Source organism: Ostrinia nubilalis, chromosome 1 (genome assembly GCF_963855985.1).
Source record: "Ostrinia nubilalis chromosome 1, ilOstNubi1.1, whole genome shotgun sequence".
Taxonomy (NCBI): Eukaryota; Metazoa; Arthropoda; class Insecta; order Lepidoptera; family Crambidae; genus Ostrinia; species Ostrinia nubilalis.
The window spans coordinates 12,772,077-12,789,175 of NC_087088.1; the positions used below are offsets into that span (position 1 = coordinate 12,772,077).

The 17,099-nt window shown below is 37.4% G+C and overlaps 2 protein-coding genes and 1 long non-coding RNA gene across 4 annotated transcripts; 1 reads left to right on the forward strand and 2 right to left on the reverse strand.

Moving 5' to 3' along the window:
- The first annotated feature begins 1,957 nt into the window (after positions 1-1,957).
- LOC135072750 (cyclin-dependent kinase 10) lies at positions 1,958-7,896 on the forward strand. The gene is made up of 8 exons (XM_063966790.1): positions 1,958-2,117; positions 2,197-2,315; positions 2,405-2,477; positions 2,584-2,758; positions 3,023-3,225; positions 5,368-5,595; positions 6,070-6,288; positions 7,643-7,896. Exons 1-8 carry the CDS (start codon positions 2,108-2,110, stop codon positions 7,828-7,830), a joined length of 1,215 nt encoding a protein of 404 aa, XP_063822860.1. The 5' UTR covers positions 1,958-2,107; the 3' UTR covers positions 7,831-7,896.
- On the reverse strand, positions 7,883-8,904 carry LOC135072758 (uncharacterized). Of its 2 annotated transcripts, none has more exons than XR_010257488.1 (3): positions 8,797-8,904; positions 8,201-8,309; positions 7,883-8,120 (listed from the first exon to the last, which is right to left on the reverse strand). It is a non-coding gene; the product is annotated as an uncharacterized LOC135072758 (long non-coding RNA). The 2 variants fall into 2 exon arrangements; XR_010257489.1 differs by lacking the exon at positions 8,797-8,904 and adding an exon at positions 8,417-8,490.
- Positions 8,905-9,171: 267 nt separating this feature from the next.
- On the reverse strand, positions 9,172-13,075 carry LOC135086830 (zinc finger protein weckle-like). The gene is made up of 3 exons (XM_063981962.1): positions 12,776-13,075; positions 9,515-10,263; positions 9,172-9,364 (listed from the first exon to the last, which is right to left on the reverse strand). The coding sequence occupies exons 1-3, from the start codon at positions 12,911-12,913 to the stop codon at positions 9,172-9,174; spliced, it is 1,080 nt and encodes a 359-aa protein (XP_063838032.1). The 5' UTR covers positions 12,914-13,075.
- Positions 13,076-17,099: the final 4,024 nt, after the last annotated feature.

Here is a 17,099-nt window from a genome sequence, read left to right on the forward strand (position 1 = left end):
CTCTCATGGAGCCTTTACCTACTCTGACAAATGAAGACTTAGAGAAGAAACTAATAATAAAACTATTTAACTGTCCTGCAATGAAAAGCTTGATCGGGTACAACACCTCAAGTTATTTCAGAACTTGATTTCATTAAAAGACTCCGAATATCAAATCGCTTAGGTATCTAAAGTCAAACGATTCTGAAATGTCAAGTGGACTAATGAATAACCCATTAAGATAGTAGCGCCCTCCTGTCAATGACATACCTGGAACGATAGAGTTTTGAACAACTAATAAAAATGCTTTGTCCTAAATGACTGACGGATATCGTAGAGACCTGAAAGTTGGAAGGTGTGTTCTTTTTATGACGTAGGCATCTCATAAGAAAAGATTTTCCGAAATGGGGTCATGAAATGAAGGGGGTGAAAAAAGGGGGCAAAGTTTGTATGGGACAAAGTGATTCCTTGGTTCAATCTACTTGAAATTTAGTTTAACAATACCTTAATATTAATTCATGAAAGACATATTGTGGAACGGATAGAAAGTAATTTTGGCAGTCATTTTCTTCGAAGTTGATATCAATACTACTTAGTGCCTTTGATTTAATTACTTTTTATTTTTACAAGTGTTTGAAAACTCCATTTCAGATTGTGTTCAATGTCAAGTGAAATCTCAAATTGAAATGTCTCAATCTCAATGAGGAGACTCTGTATTTATTCCTAGAATTCCCCAAACACCGTCAAATTACCCTTTTGAATTCAAGACAGTGCAGTTTCCCATCAGTCTGCTTCGTAATGACTATAAACAAAGCTCAAAGTCAAACTCTAGGGACCTCTGCTTAAACTCCCATGAGTGCACAGAGGTACGCAGGTAACCGCGTGTGATGCTTATAGCAATTTTCGATAGGTACAGAACCCCGTACATACGTCATACATATTATAGAAAGAAAACACCCAGACCAATACAAACAAATATGTTTCTGCAATTTTAGTATGATATTTTTATTTATTAATAAACAAAGAGACTGAACAAAATTGATGCGATACTGATTAATGTTACTAACCACATGCAAAGCTTCGTGAATTGCAACAACTATAATTAAATTTATTATCCAAGCTCTAAATAATCGCTACTAAGAGTAACTTATCATAAAAAAAAATTCCAATCGCTCAAGCTCCCAAGGGCCTACCGATAGGTCGGGTGACGTAATCTTGAAATTCTTTAAGCCGGCGCAGAACTTCCAGAAGGTCGGGCGACGCCACGGCCACTTTGAACAGTGTTTACTTCTGCAGTTATATTTTATATTTATTCGATTCTAGAATATATTCCCAAAAAGTCTGAAAGGTGTTTTAATTTGTATCACTTGGATATGATTTCTATTAGAAAGTGTTGTGAGTGTGACGCTTGAAGGGAAGGAAGTCAACCTAACCTAACCAACTGCGTATTTCTATACTGTGTAGCTGGAAATTGTGGCGGGAGCTCTTTGACGCGCTGTTTTCGGCGAAGAATTGCGCGCGCAGATTTTGACAGCGCGAAATACCTACTTTAGAAGAAATACCAAGCCTTAATGAAAATATTGTCCGAACCCTTAGTATTTCTCTTCGACAAATACTTTAACACATTGTGAACCACTTTTCTTTCACGACTATAAAAAGTTTTTAGCAATTTAATTCAGAAAATCAATTGCACACATTTAAAATAAAGTTTGTTTACACTTTGACAGCAATAGACTGACATGCAAGGTGACTTATCAATGAAGTTTTCAGTTACTGTTGCCATTAAAAGAAATTAGTACCATTAATTTTCCGCAACATGGCGAGGGTTTTTATGTTCCTGGTCAGGCTATAGATAGAATATTTAATTGATTTGTTAAAAACTTAGTGTACCTAATGCCTTTGCTTTTTCCACAAAGGAAAAGAATCGAAGTGAGTGAATCTGTGGTGGGTGGAGTGAATAAAAAAAAAAAAAATTGATTGTTATTACTTTTCTCTATGGTTGGTGACTTGTGTTTTGTTTGGGACTACTTGGGTCGATTTTTCATCGAGCGGCATCGATTTTATTAGAAGTTAGAAGGAACCATTATTTTGCATTAATTGGGGATTACTTCAACGTATCTCCGAAATTATGTCTCAGAGTAAGTATGCTCTAATTCCTTTCATGTCATTGAAACTTAAAAAAAAAAACAATTTAATTGTATGGTGTTGCTCTTACAGATTCTGAAAAACCGTCTTCAAACCAAGATGTTGCTGATCCTACAGGCCCTACGGCCCGTAAAGGTGTACTCATTTCTTTTAGGACTGGGAAAACCATGGAAATTCCTGAAAAAGACATAGTACGGTATCCTAACCTTTATTATTTGGATTGTGGTTGTTTCTTCTAATCTCAACCTATACTTTATTTTTTAATTGTTATTATTTCTAGCTCGGTAGATGCAGATTTGTTGGTGAATTTGAAAAATTAAATCGCATTGGTGAAGGCACTTATGGTATTGTATGTAAGTAATTATTGTTCATCTGATAAATTGCTACAAATATTATTTCTCTTTTTAAATACTTGAAAATGTGTCAACACATAAAGGTTTTGTTTTCATAATTTAACAGATAGAGCCAAAGATAAGTTGAATGGCAGCATAGTTGCTTTGAAGAAAGTCAGAATGGACGTGGAGAAAGATGGTTTGCCTCTAAGTGGCCTCCGAGAGATACAAGTTCTCATGGCTTGCAGGCATGAGAACATTGTGCAGTTAAAAGAAGTACTTGTTGGGCGCTCCTTAGAAAGGTAAGTTTTATGGACACTACTTAGAAATTAATTATTTTAGTCTAACATATTTTTTATGTGTTATTATGTACTAAAAAAAGTAAACAAAGCTCTCAGCTAGACACAATTTTGGATCATGTAGTGGATGTGAAACAAAACTTGTAAAAGAAGATCAAAATTAAATAGAATTTAATTAATGACATAAATAAGCCTTGCATTATTAAACAATTTTAATAATACTTGTATTTGTATCTGTTATTTTAATGCGTATACGTATTTTTCCAGTATTTTCCTTTCTATGGAGTATTGTGAACAAGACTTGGCGTCACTTCTAGATAACATGTCTTCACCGTTTACGGAGTCTCAAGTCAAGTGCCTGATGCTACAGGTCTTGAAAGGGTTAAAATACTTACACTCCAACTTCATCGTACACAGAGATTTAAAAGTCTCTAACTTACTCTTAACTGACAAAGGATGTGTTAAAATCGGTAAGTACGTAAATTTATGTAAATTAGACTTGTATGTACATTAGGGTGGAGCGAAAATTTTTTTTTTACATTTGCGTTTATGAATACCTCTTAAAAGTTGCATCTTGTTGCAAGGGTTACGAGAAAAATAAATAAAAAAATACTGCGACCATTTTTTAGCCCTCTACTGGCTTTTGAATGAATATTTCATAAAAATGAAAAAATAGGACTTTATTGCAAAAATCATAAATTACCTTAGAATAGGTTTTATTTGATAAATAATATATTTTTGTAACTTTAAATATAATATACATCGTAAAAAATAATTGTAAATCATTATATAAGCTTGTCATAAACTTAAAACAATACATTATTAAAAGCGCCGATTATAAGCAAAACTCACAGTCAGCGCGTAACTTTGCAACTTGAACTGTTGACATCAGAATTAGTCCAGTTACCTATTTTCTTCTTTCTATCTTTGTCTTATGTCTTTATCTTTAGTTGACTGATATGAATCAAGTAGATAGTTCGTAATTGCGTTGTCTAATTTTATTCTTCCAAAGTCAAAATAAAATCGAAATTAATCACTCGTAGGGACCTATTTTAGGATCTCCTTATTTGTTTTGTACCTTAATCAGTGTTACCACTGACACCTGTTTTTTTTAAAATTAGATAGAGTGATTCAAGAGGATGATTTTTAAGTACATATAATACATTACGTTGTACCTACCTATGCGAAGCAGGGGCGGGTCGCTAATCGGAAATAAAAAAAAAAGGTAAACAGCCCGTTGTATTTCTCAAACTTTAGTCGAAACTAATAGAAAAACTTCTTAGCCTGTTGTTATGTTACGATACAACGAATAAAACAATTGTTAAAGTGTTGTTCTAATAAGTATTCACATTTCATTCGCTTTCCATAACCAAAACAATCAGATAACTTCAACGCTAAACTACAGCAATGTAAAAAATGCATATAAGAACTATTAGATAGTTTTCATTATAAATCTAGTAATTTGAGCACTTGTAATTGTCCAAAAGATGAGAAATAACATTATTAGAAAGAGCATTTTCACTAGATCAGAAAAATTTAGAAAAATAGCAACAGGAAGTTTAAATCAGATCAAGCAAAGCAAGACTGAAATTTATTACATTATTAAAGTCTTTGTAATCAAATGTTAAGAAAATTACTTTAATTAATTAAACGAGTTATTCAAAGAGTCACATTTTTTGCACACCCTAAGCATCTTTTGTTAGCTTTGATGTACTATGAAAAACAATTATGTATATCAGAGAGCTTGAGACAAATAATGGCAGCAAGAAAAGACAACAAAGTACCAGGAGTATTAGAGCATTCAAAAATCGGAAGTTAACCTTTCATTGATATGAATTAATTTTAAAATAGTGAATGTTTCTAAAGCAAAAGATGGATTTGGAAACAACTGAACGAGCAATATAATGGCATCTTTCAATACCAATTGAATTGTAATGTTCTAAATAAAAATTAAAAAAAATCTAAATTTTGTGATTTTTCCATATATTTTTTAATTATTTCTAATAGTGTTTTTTCGAATAAAACTTTTTAATTCACAAAATTTATTTTTTATTTACAAAACACATTTAAATTAATTCTATTTTCATTGTTCTGTTTAATAATAGGCAGATTTTAGAAAATTGCCATACAATAAAAAAATATTAAATTAAAACGACGGTAGAGGGCTAAAAAATACATTTTAAAAATAAAATAAAAATATCCTTGTTATTATCTTGCTCTCATGCAACTTTTAGCAGGTATTCAAGTTCGTTTACGTAACTTTTTTTTTTAACCATACAATGACGCTCCACCCTAATGTACATAATACAATAAAAATTTGAATTTGAATCTTTTAGCCTAGGTGCAGACCACCGATTTTTAGTTGGCCGATAGATAGTTGGGTCGGTCTGTTATGCACACATTACACCGATTTGGTATCAGCTGATTCTTCATACAAATTAGAATCGGGCGCAACTATCGGCCAACTAAAAGTTGGTAGTCTGCGCCTAGGCTTAGTCGGAGTTAGTTATATTGCTTAGCATTGTTTTTTCAACTTTCATTTGTTTGTTATGTCCTATGTTCCCTTTAAATAATTTGTAACTGGTATCAACCTTATCGGCACACGTTTACAGCTGATTTTGGCTTGGCGCGGTGGCTGGGAGCGCCCGCGCGCTGCGCTACACCGCGCGTGGTAACACTGTGGTACCGAGCACCCGAGTTGCTGCTGCAAGCGCCGCGACAAACGCCAGCCCTCGATATGTGGGCGGCGGGCTGTATTCTGGGAGAGTTGCTGGCCAACAAGCCGTTGCTGCCTGGGAGAACTGAGATCGAACAGTTGGAGCTTATTGTTGATTTACTCGGTAAGTTATCTGTTTTAGTACTTTTTAAACTAATTTGCAGTGGTGTATCGTGCCTTATATAATCGCTTTAGTGAAAACCACGGGAATGCATTTTTTCTCATATTTATGTATTTTGTGCTTTTCGGTCTAACAGTTCTAAAAAATACTTTTTTACACACAAGAGGTTTTCACTCGTAGGCGTAGTTATGGGCCTTGTGTCAAAATTTATTGTGGGTCCAAAATTACGTTTATTTATTTAAACATGTTTGGGGCCCCTAAGCTGTAGGGGTTGATCGATACGGCGAAAGCCACGCCCCTGCTAATTTGTCATGTTAGCCATAATTATTATTACATTGCAGAGCACTCATAACTCAATTTTGCTGTCCCAGCACACTGGGACTTGTAGACCATTCCTTCCATTGCTGCATTACATCAGTTATTCAAACCAATAGATGTAGTCTGTATTATAAATTGAGACATTTCATTTTTCAACAGGCACACCGTCTGATGCCATTTGGCCAGAGTTCAGTTCTCTGCCGGCGCTGCAGAATTTTACTCTGAAGCAGCAACCATATAACAACTTGAAGCAGCGTTTCCCCTGGCTGTCGGCTGCAGGACTACGACTACTCAACTTCCTCTTCATGTATGACCCCAACAAGCGGGCCACAGCTGAAGAGTGTCTGCAGAGCTCTTACTTCAAGGAACAGCCGCTGCGTAAGTTACATTTCTGGTGATATTGTAACTTTACTGAAGCAGCAGCCGTATAACAACCTGAAGCAGCGTTTCCCCTGGCTGTCGGCTGCAGGACTACGGCTCCTTAACTTCCTCTTCATGTATGACCCCAACAAGCGGGCCACGGCTGAGGAGTGTATCCAGAGTTTCTACTTCAAGGAACAGCCGCTGCGTAAGTTACATTTCTGGTGATATCGTAACTTTATTGAAGCAGCAGCCGTATAACAACCTCAAGCAGTGTTCCCCTGGCTGTCAGCTGCAGGACTACGACTACTCAACTTCCTCTTCATGTATGACCCCAACAAGCGGGCCACAGCTGAAGAGTGTCTGCAGAGCTCTTACTTCAAGGAACAGCCGCTTCGTAAGTTACATTTCTGGTGATATCGTAACTTTATTGAAGCAGCAGCCGTATAACAACCTCAAGCAGCGTTTCCCCTGGCTGTCGGCTGCAGGACTGCGGCTCCTCAACTTTCTCTTCATGTATGACCCCAACAAGCGGGCCACGGCCGAAGAGTGTCTGCAGAGCTCTTACTTCAAGGAACAGCCGCTGCGTAAGTTACATTTCTGGTGATATCGTAACTTTACTGAAGCAGCAGCCGTATAACAACCTCAAGCAGTGTTCTCCTGGCTGTCAGCTGCAGGACTACGACTACTCAACTTCCTCTTCATGTATGACCCCAACAAGCGGGCCACAGCTGAAGAGTGTCTGCAGAGCTCTTACTTCAAGGAACAGCCGCTGCGTAAGTTACATGTCTGGTGATATCGTAACTTTACCCTGAAGCAGCAGCCGTATAACAACCTCAAGCAGTGGTTCCCCTGGCTGCCTGTAAGTTTCGTTTTTGGTGATGTAAAAAAACAGCTGGGGTTCCATCTTTTTTTGCATTGAGTATTAAGTACTATTAGTTACTTTGTATATTATTTAGACATAGCTCATAACCGAGTAGGTCTGGGGTGGTCGGGTGCAAGAGTGACATGTGATGTAATAGAACGGACTGTCATTTGCTGGAGTTTGACGTAAAAAAACAACCTCTCGTGCTGCTTTATTGCAACAGGAATTTATTAGTTATGCACTATTATCTTTAGAAAAGGCATACATATTTGTGACACTTATTTTAATACGTATCACAATCTTTAATGTTGAATGCCCTAAGATCATTCCATGGCAATGCTTGGCACTGTTGAAATCCCTTCTGACCCACCGCACTACCAAACCACACTACCAGTAGTGTCGTGGGGAATATTTTTTCCCGTAGTCATAAGGGTGTTGAAATGGATTTGGGCAATTTCTATGAAGACAGTTGATTGTAAGTTATTTTATATCAATTTCTTGTTACAGCATGCGACCCTAAGCTGATGCCAAGCTTCCCGCAACACCGCAACATGAAGGGAACTCAGAAGAGCTCGTCCAACCAGCTAAACATCCCTCTATCCAACCTGAACACTGGCGCGAATGATCAAACCAACAATTTGCCTGCCATTTCAGATCTCCTAGGGTCTCTAGTCAAGAAACGCCGCTTAGAATAGAATAATTATGTCATTGTTAAAGTAGGGGTAAGTTTGAAAATATAACCACGACTTATCAAAAATAAATCTGTTTTATTCCAAAGATCCATTGTACACTTAAGTTTCACCAAAAATATTTTCGAAAAGTTTTCTTATTAACTATTTTTTTAACAAGGACATTTATTTGCTGTGCGATAAGTTATTTAGTCTGTCGATGCTTCTTCGTCGCCCGAAAGTCCCATGGCCTGTCTAAATTTCTGATACTTTTGCAATGTTATCGCGTCATTACTCTTAGCTTTTACTTTTTCCTTCTGAAATAAAAAAGCGGTCACGTGACACAAACACGAAATTGTATATTGATTGACTATTGGAATGATTTAGATTTGCTTACAATATCCTTTTCTTGTTTTTCAATATTTCTTAGGGTACGAACACACTGTGAACAAAGTATGACGTCTTCCATGTGATTTATTGTCTTCTTTCTGTGATGATGCTTTAACCTGAAAATAGGAAAAATGGTATTGATGTATGAAAGAAAACTATTTTGTACTTATGTAGAGTGTATGGAGCACCGGTTCTGTGTACACATAAGAGGGTTGACACTCACATTTTACCGCAATAATCGCGCTGTAGTTTGTCGGAGCGGTGCGAGACCACGTGCCAGCCGAGCTCGCGGTAGGTTAGGGTAGCGCTCCGTGCACCGCGGGCACACGATCTTGCCCTTGGAGCGCGTTGCTCTAATGTCCCAAAGATACAATATTGTACCCCTCAGTACACATAAGAGGGTTGACTTGACACTCACATTTTGCCGCAATAATCGCACTGTAGTTTGTCGGAGCGGTGCGGAGACCACGTGCCAACTGAGCTCGCGGTAGGTAGGGTAGCGCTCCGTGCACCGCGGGCACACGATCTTGTCATCGGAGCGCGTTGCTTTGATGTTCCACAGATACATTGTACCCCTCAGTACACAAGAGGGTTGACACTCACATTTTACCGCAATAATCGCACTGTAGTTTGTCGGAGCGGTGCGAGACCACGTGCCAGCCGAGCTCGCGGTAAGTAGGGTAGCGCTCCGTGCACCGCGGGCACACGATCTTGCCCTTGGAGCGCGTTGCTCTAATGTCCCAAAGATACAATATTGTACCCCTCAGTACACATAAGAGGGTTGACTTGACACTCACATTTTGCCGCAATAATCGCACTGTAGTTTGTCGGAGCGGTGCGGAGACCACGTGCCAACTGAGCTCGCGGTAGGTAGGGTAGCGCTCCGTGCACCGCGGGCACACGATCTTGTCATCGGAGCGCGTTGCTTTGATGTTCCACAGATACATTGTACCCCTCAGTACACAAGAGGGTGGACACTCACATTTTACCGCAATAATCGCACTGTAGTTTGTCGGAGCGGTGCGAGACCACGTGCCAGCCGAGCTCGCGGTAGGTAGGGTAGCGCTCCGTGCACCGCGGGCACACGATCTTGCCCTCGGAGCGCCCGCCGTTGCTCTGGTGCTCGACCAGTTCTTGAGATGTTTGGAAGTTCTGGTGGCAGCTTGAACACCTGCACAGATTATAGTACAATGATGTTACCTATGTACCTTTAGTGAAGCTTAAGCGCTTTGAATTGGAATATGAGTGCAGTGGGTGACTGAGAAAAAAAAAATACAGTGAGAAACCTAGGCTAGAAGGTCCAAAGTTTTCTACTACTTACATAAATATATTCGGTTGCAAATGAAATGCCATATGTTCTATAATCTTCTTTGGGTAGAAATAGTGAAACTTTTTCTCGCAACACGTCACATACCCGGGCACACCGTGCCTGTCTTTATAATGTTTCATCAAAGACCTGAAATGAAAACCTTTTTCGTGGCAAATACAACATTCCATTTTGTAAAACAGCGTTATTTGTCTGTCTAAGGCGGCACCTTGCCGCGCAGGCCTGCCGTCTATCAGGACAATCGGATCTAAGGCTTCAGACAACTCGGCGGATTCTGTTCTGCTTTCTTTTTTGTTCGCTTCTTTCTTATCCGCTTGTGTCGGAGGTTTGTTAACCAATGACGTGCTATTGAGTAACGATTTATCTACTTTCTCCGCTTTTGCGAACTCTTCCAATGGCATTGCTTCCATAAACTTCATGTCTGATGGCGATTTTTTCTTGGGGATTTGCTTTTTGGCCGGTTTCACGTCACCTTGCTGGTGTTCGGAGGGAGGCGTTTTAGGTTTGGGCGCATTTGGCTGTTTCTTATTTGATTCTGTAACGTTTTGAGAGGATTGCGAGGCTGCCACAGGGTGCACTTTGTCCATCGACTGCTGTTCTCTTCTTTCTTCCAGAGATTTTAGTTTGTGGAAGTCAAGAAACTTTTGAGTTTTCTCTACTTTGACAGCGTACAGGTGCATAGCGGCCACTTGTTGCAGGCAGTCGTGGCATATTGCTTTTGGAAGATTGTCGTCTGTGCGCACCTGGAATGTTCGAATTAATTTAATGAATAAACACAGATATGTTTCCAATTAGCCCAAAACAGATACTTTATAACGTTACGTTTGATGTTTGTTGGCATTAATAAACCTTGTAACTCTGATAAAAAGTAATGTAAGCAAGGTAAACCATTCCCAGTTTTGTCGCGTGTAAGCAGGGAAGGAAAACGTGCGACAAGCTACTATGTGTCTGATTAAATTTGGGGCGTGAGGATACAAAGACACTCCGTTCCGCCAAGGCGATGTTTTTGTTTCATTTTCCTTAATGATCGCGATTCACATTGACTGATATGATTTGTATGGGATCAGAGACGGCTGATTATGAAAATTAAATGCGATACAGTAGATTACATTATTCCAAAACGACGAAGTATAACATACTCAAGTTTAGATACATACAAGACTGGTCGGTTGAAATATTGAAATTCAACCAATAGGCTTGAACCTATACTTGAGTTTTAATCATCTGGGCCTTACATTAAAGCTGCGAGTCTGCATGTATTTAGGTATTCATTTTTTTGTGGTGATCTAAGGTAAGTGCCCCCTACTTCGGTATATTAAGGCTCTTACGACTTTAACATTTTATTTAAAAATAACCAAGCATGATATCAGTATGAAAGCTTTTGTATGCTAAACTTTGGTCTTTTGACAGTAAGTTAATACATAATTTATAGTTATATAGTTTGAACTTTTTTTTATATTAATTGTTCTGCGGACCTCTTGTTTGGATCCTGTTTCGTGACAAAATTTTGCTCTGATTCTAAGTTCGTGAACTCATGTCCCCTATTTCGGGATAAGGTTTTATGCATCCAGTTAGGATATTTTAATAATGATTAAGGGTTTAATAAATTTAAAAACGATAATAAAAATTTAGAAAAAAATAATTATGTGAAATTGACGATATTGCTTACCTGAAATATTCATAAGAAATAATGTGAGTCTAGTATAATATTTTGATTTGTTAATTCTAACAATATGTGAAAATATTTATATAACCATTAGAAATGTAGGGGGGGGAAACTATGTTTGGGGGTTATGGGGAGGCCTATGTTCAGCAGTGGACGTCCTATGGCTGAAATCATAATGATGATGATGATATGAAAATATTTATATAAATGTGGGGGTTACTTACCCCCCCCCCCCTTCGTACCCATAAAATTTTGATTTGTTATTTGTACACCCCCCCCCTTCTCCCCATAATCCCACCCCTGGAGCTGTTTCAAGTGAGGGTAACCCCCCCCCCCCCCTGAAAATAACCCCAGATACGCCAATGACTCATAATAAAAAGTAAGTAATTAATTAATTTCTTAGGTAGGTAACTATTAAAAACTAAAAAATATGTCGATTTCTTTGATGGTATGTGTCATAAAAGTACCTAACACCATACATTTATATATCACGAACTTGGAAAAAAGTAACAATAATACGGTTCCTTGTTTCGTGATACTGATTTTTCCAAATTCCCCAAGTAAAATTCATGGATTATTGTCAAAATGTGTCAATTAATTATTATCTATCCCATATACAATACAAATAAACAAAGATAAATAAAACAAATCGAAATAAAACCAAAATTATGCTGGTACTACTTATGCTAATTTATCTTAAAATTGGTCATTTATGTGAACTTCAAACTCGTGTCATATAAATTCTAGTGAACGAAACATATACCGAATTTAGGTCATTAGAAACTTAAATAAATGCATTATTTGTTTCATAACTTACATTTAAATTATCATAAATAATTATTTAAAAACCAAGCATCAAAATGTTATCCATAATATCCTTGAATCGGTAGTGTCACGAAATAGGGGACACCCGAAAAATAATATGTACGCTATTTCGTGAGTCAATTAATCGCAATTTTAAAGGAATTCTACGTTTTCATATAACTTTTTTCTAAGCTAAATCAATTGTCAAGAAACACATGAAACCACTATTACAAGTTTTATTTAAATGGACGTTCCTTCGCCTTTTTATAAGCTTAAGAAGTTGGAGCGCTAACCTTACGGTGAGAGCAACCTTTGCAAGCCGCACGGCTGTTTTTGGCTCTCTGAGAGTTTGAAGCTTCGTATTGCTCTCATTTTTGGCGCCACAATGTTGGTACTTGGTTTTTTAGATAGCTTAAATAATAGAGTTTTTGTAGTAATGAAGAATTTTTATAAATAATATTCCATTTGCTTATTATTTGAGCTAGAAAAAAAACTTACGAACTTACGTACTATCACGAACTAGTAGCCGTTTACCTTAACTATTATTACTTCGTCGGTTACAATGCGTTCTGTTTAATTTGAACTGAATTTAAACAATGCAAGTTGTTCAACCAGTGAACTTGCTCTTCCATGGCTAAGGCTGCATGGCCTACATGGCTCCGATTTCAGAGTTCATGTAAGATCTACTTTGCAAAGAGACGTCTAAAATGTCACTGAAGAGTCAGCGGCCGACTTTTTGTCGCAGGGATATCCGTAACTACAGTAATAGTGTAATATCAACTTACTATGATATCAAAGAGCCTTTTGATTCTGCGTTTCACCTCGGTGCTGAGCGGCTTGAGCTTCACCACGTCTGTACAGAGACACAAACGACACGACAACTCACGCACTATAGTTTTTTCTAAACTTGAAAAGTCATTCATACTGCTGATTTGATCTAAAATTACTAACACATTGCAATTATTTTGTGCAAAATGTTATTTGTTGGGGTTAATTTACTTAATCATGACAAAAATGTTTATAAATCAATCTGGTAATTTTGTAAAATTATGACAGGACCATCATTGTTTGTTTTTGTTCCGTGTCACTTAGTGCAATGGCCAGGATAAAACAGTTTGATAGACAATCCATATTGTTCTCTTTTTAGGTGATTCTATGATTTAAAAAAGTTTTTTGTAGTAAAATCGTCTTCAGGCAGAATCACATCGGAACGAAATAAATACAGTCGTCAGTGCCATTGTATTGCATCGCTAATACTGTATTCGTAGTTCCGTCCACGAAACAATGAAACCCGGAACAGCACGTCAAAGTAACGGGTTCGCCCCGTATCGCTGGGGCTTTAACAGCCCCGTAAATGTAACTTGAAATTTAATTTGAGCCCTATAAACGGCGTGCGGCTCCCAAGCGACCTCCCCACACCTAATTGAGCGTAGAAACACCAAACGAAACGTTCCGCGTTTTAAAACTGCAGTGTACTTTAAAAATAACGACTGTGTTTGCATTTTTTATTTCAGCGATGTCAAACAGCCGCGCCGCAGACTTTCAAAGGTGTTTCAGCAAACGTATTTGAATGTAAAATAATTTTGCAAATATTTTATGTTATAAACTTGATTTAAAAAAATATATGGTCCGAAACTTGTCTTAGATTCACTTATAGGCTAGGCTAGGCAGCGCAGCTTATGAACCTGCCTTTATGAATACCTTTTATACTATTTCCTAGGATCATGGCAAATATTTAGTGGTTATCAAAAATAATTTGAATTTAGCATGGGATTCGGTTGCAAAATTTACATAATTTTTTCTTTGAAATATTCGTGGAAAAATACTTATTTCAGATATTCTGGAGTCTCTTTTAAACTTGTTGCATTTATTTTGCTACTGCTTGATCAATAGAAATATTTTGACGACGACATTGCAGCGATATAGGTAACTCCCAGAGTGGGTCTCTATCATAGTGTCGTATTTTGAAACGCAGAATCTTGTAAGTATATAATATATACCTAAACATAGAATTGTGGAATTGCTACTCATAAAAGCACTTACTTTGTTTTTGTAGGGTGTAATTTAGACCGTCTAGATTTAAAATAACTCCAGCATAATGTAGCTGGAGCGTACAGTGTGCCTGCGTTTGCACGCTATTAAATTATTCAGCGAAACACGTGGTGTAATTTCCAACCCACACTTGAAGGGTTAAATTCATCCCTTGTAATTGGGTTGGGGACTAAAATGTGTACATATAAGGGAATCATAGATGATCTCAATGGTTCTAATACGCGTGTAACGGGATTGAGCGCGGTGTTTCTTGTAATTGTGCTAGGTTTGACTATGAATGGATAGATGCTGACAAAGATTAAGCGATCAAGAGATGATTGATGAGCGTGTTTACCAGTTGATGCTAAATCAAAATAATGAGAGCCAACGCGCTAACCGATTGTACTGGACTCAGAGAACGGGGTATTCGTGAATATGTGTGTTTCACTTTGATCCTTCGTTATTTCTTTGCGTTTTGATGTTGACTTCTATGCTACGACATACAAGTAATAATATTAGACTAAGCGGATCAGCTATGATTTAGATTTCATAAAAGGAAAACTGCTGATGCTGCTGATAGGTAAACATATCGACGCAAGCAGTTTCAGTCCATATTTCTGATGAAGTGATGTACTTTATTGTGGCCCATATAAACGTTATAGTTGACTTGCCAACGTGACGAAAGAGCAGTTTTTGAGATTGCGGGGATCATCGTAAAAGTGTGAAGTGGCTCAGCCGCTCGTAACTGCGTTTATCTGCCGGCCACGATTTGGTCACGCACTTTCGTTACCTTCGACCAGTGTGTGGAAAAAAGCTACTGCACAGTGGGAAAAGAAAGAAAATAAACAAAACAAAAGAAACAAGATGACTTAGTAGGAGCACAGTCGGATGTTTTAGACTTCCGTTGCTACGCAAGTTTCGAAATAATGGAACCTTTTTGTTTCCCCAAATGCGTCTGTCTTTCCGACTCTCCGCGGTTTAACCCACAGACTTGGTGCTAAAAAATTCACAGATCTCGTGCTCGTCATGACCTTTTCTGTTTGGTACATTGAAAATTATTTTTAGGGCGTTTTATATCAAATATTAGGGTGCTTAGATACATTGAGCCACCGCGCTAACATAAAGTATAAGTACAAGTGTGTTCAAGTCAATATAAAAATAGGTAAGGCATTTTAAAGAAAAAAATAATGTCATAAAAACTATTAAAACACGAAGAATAATAAAGTCAGACTACTAAAACATCACTTAACCCTTTCTTTCTTGGCCTTATAAGTACTTATTATTAGTTATTATTATCTCCCTCCCTATTCTGTGCTTTTATTGAGGTTGATAGATTCCGAGAATAGAATTATGACTGTGTCAATACCATTACAATTTTTATCAATTATATTTTGATAGATTTTATCTACATCTTTTTATAACACAGTAGGTATGAGCTATCTAATACTATAAGGTACTAGCTTTTGCCCACGGCTTCATCCGCGTGAAATTTAGTTTGTCACACACATATCGTCATAAATTATAGCCTATGTGTTATTCTGGGTTATAAACAATAATATGTACTGTAAAGTCTCATCAAAATCCGTTCAGTAGTTTTTGCGTGAAAGAGTAACAAACATCCAGCCAGACATCCAGACATCCAAACTTTAGCATTTATAATATTAGAAGGATAACCTTTTAAGTTTGGTGAAGGGTCGTCTTCAGTAACTAATCTTTAAAAATCGTTTTCGCGTAAAAATCCATCCAAATCTATTAACGATTTTTAAAGAAACTCAGACCAAAGTCCGATAATTTCTACAGTGTATTTTAAGAATACTTACCTAATAAATATCTGTAAATTCGGGGAGTTTAGATTTACCCTGAGGTTTAAAGTTTAAAATTAAAGCGGTTAAATGTAGGTACTGTAAACTTGATCGTTGCTTAATCGCTATTAAAATTTTGAGGATGCCCCAATGGTTTAAAATTTTGTTTTTTAAGCACAAATTCAACATAACTTTGTACGGGTTGAATTCATTTACGTCCTTTGTTCTGACAATATTAATTCTCATTTCTTACTGCGAGATTATTTTGAATTCGGGTAATTAATTGCCGTCATCGTCTTAATAGTTGTATATAAAAGACAATTTGAATATGATTTAATTGGTATACAAGACGGCTTCAAAGTTTGACCTTGTGGCTCAATGAATAGGCACTGTAGCGCCACTCCGCCGTCGCCGCCACGCAATCATGAAAGGTGGGTGATTTACGCCGGATTATGGTTAAGTTGGGATTGTTCCACTACGAAGTTTGTGTACCGGATCAGACGGGAAATTGGACCCCAAGACGCAAGTCGACCGTTCCAGGCTTCTGTTACACTGGCCTCCCATCTTGAATGCTAATGGTGCTAGTTTACTGCTTATTGCCAACTGTACTGTTAAATAACACGTCTAAAGACTAAATTACATTTCTGCTAAATAGTAAATTGGTATACTCGTTACTCGTACTTATACTATGGGTCACGTGATGGTAGAGTAATAAAGCATACTTACTACGGGGCTCGTATTTTCCTTAACTGTGCAAATTAATATTGCTAACACATTCCTTGGTGTCAGCCTCAGTCGGACATTATGAACCACTCTAACCTCTAACAGTGGCGAAGTTAAATTTCAGAGACCTAGGTATATTTTTTACAAACATGCTTCAAGCCGTTATACAAACATGTTTCAATACGTTAGTAGAATTTTATTACAGTCTATTGAAAATACAGAAATGGTTACCGTAAAAGTTAGACTAACGTTATACCATAAAATCTAATTTTTTATGTATAATATTTGGGCAATAATTAGAAGTATTTTCCCCAACAGCCAGACAGTTTTGACAGTTCCAACTCCTTGCCAGACAGCTTTTTTAGGGTAGCTCCCAAAGCCACGATGACCCAAACTTCATAATTCACCAACATTATATCCTATATTGGGAGCATACGCTGTCAAACTTTCAGCTTTTATAAAATGACGTAGGTTTGGCGTTCACTAGCTCTTAGTCTAATACAAAAGGAGATATACAGCGATTGCATTGTTTTTATGCAGAACATACCACACC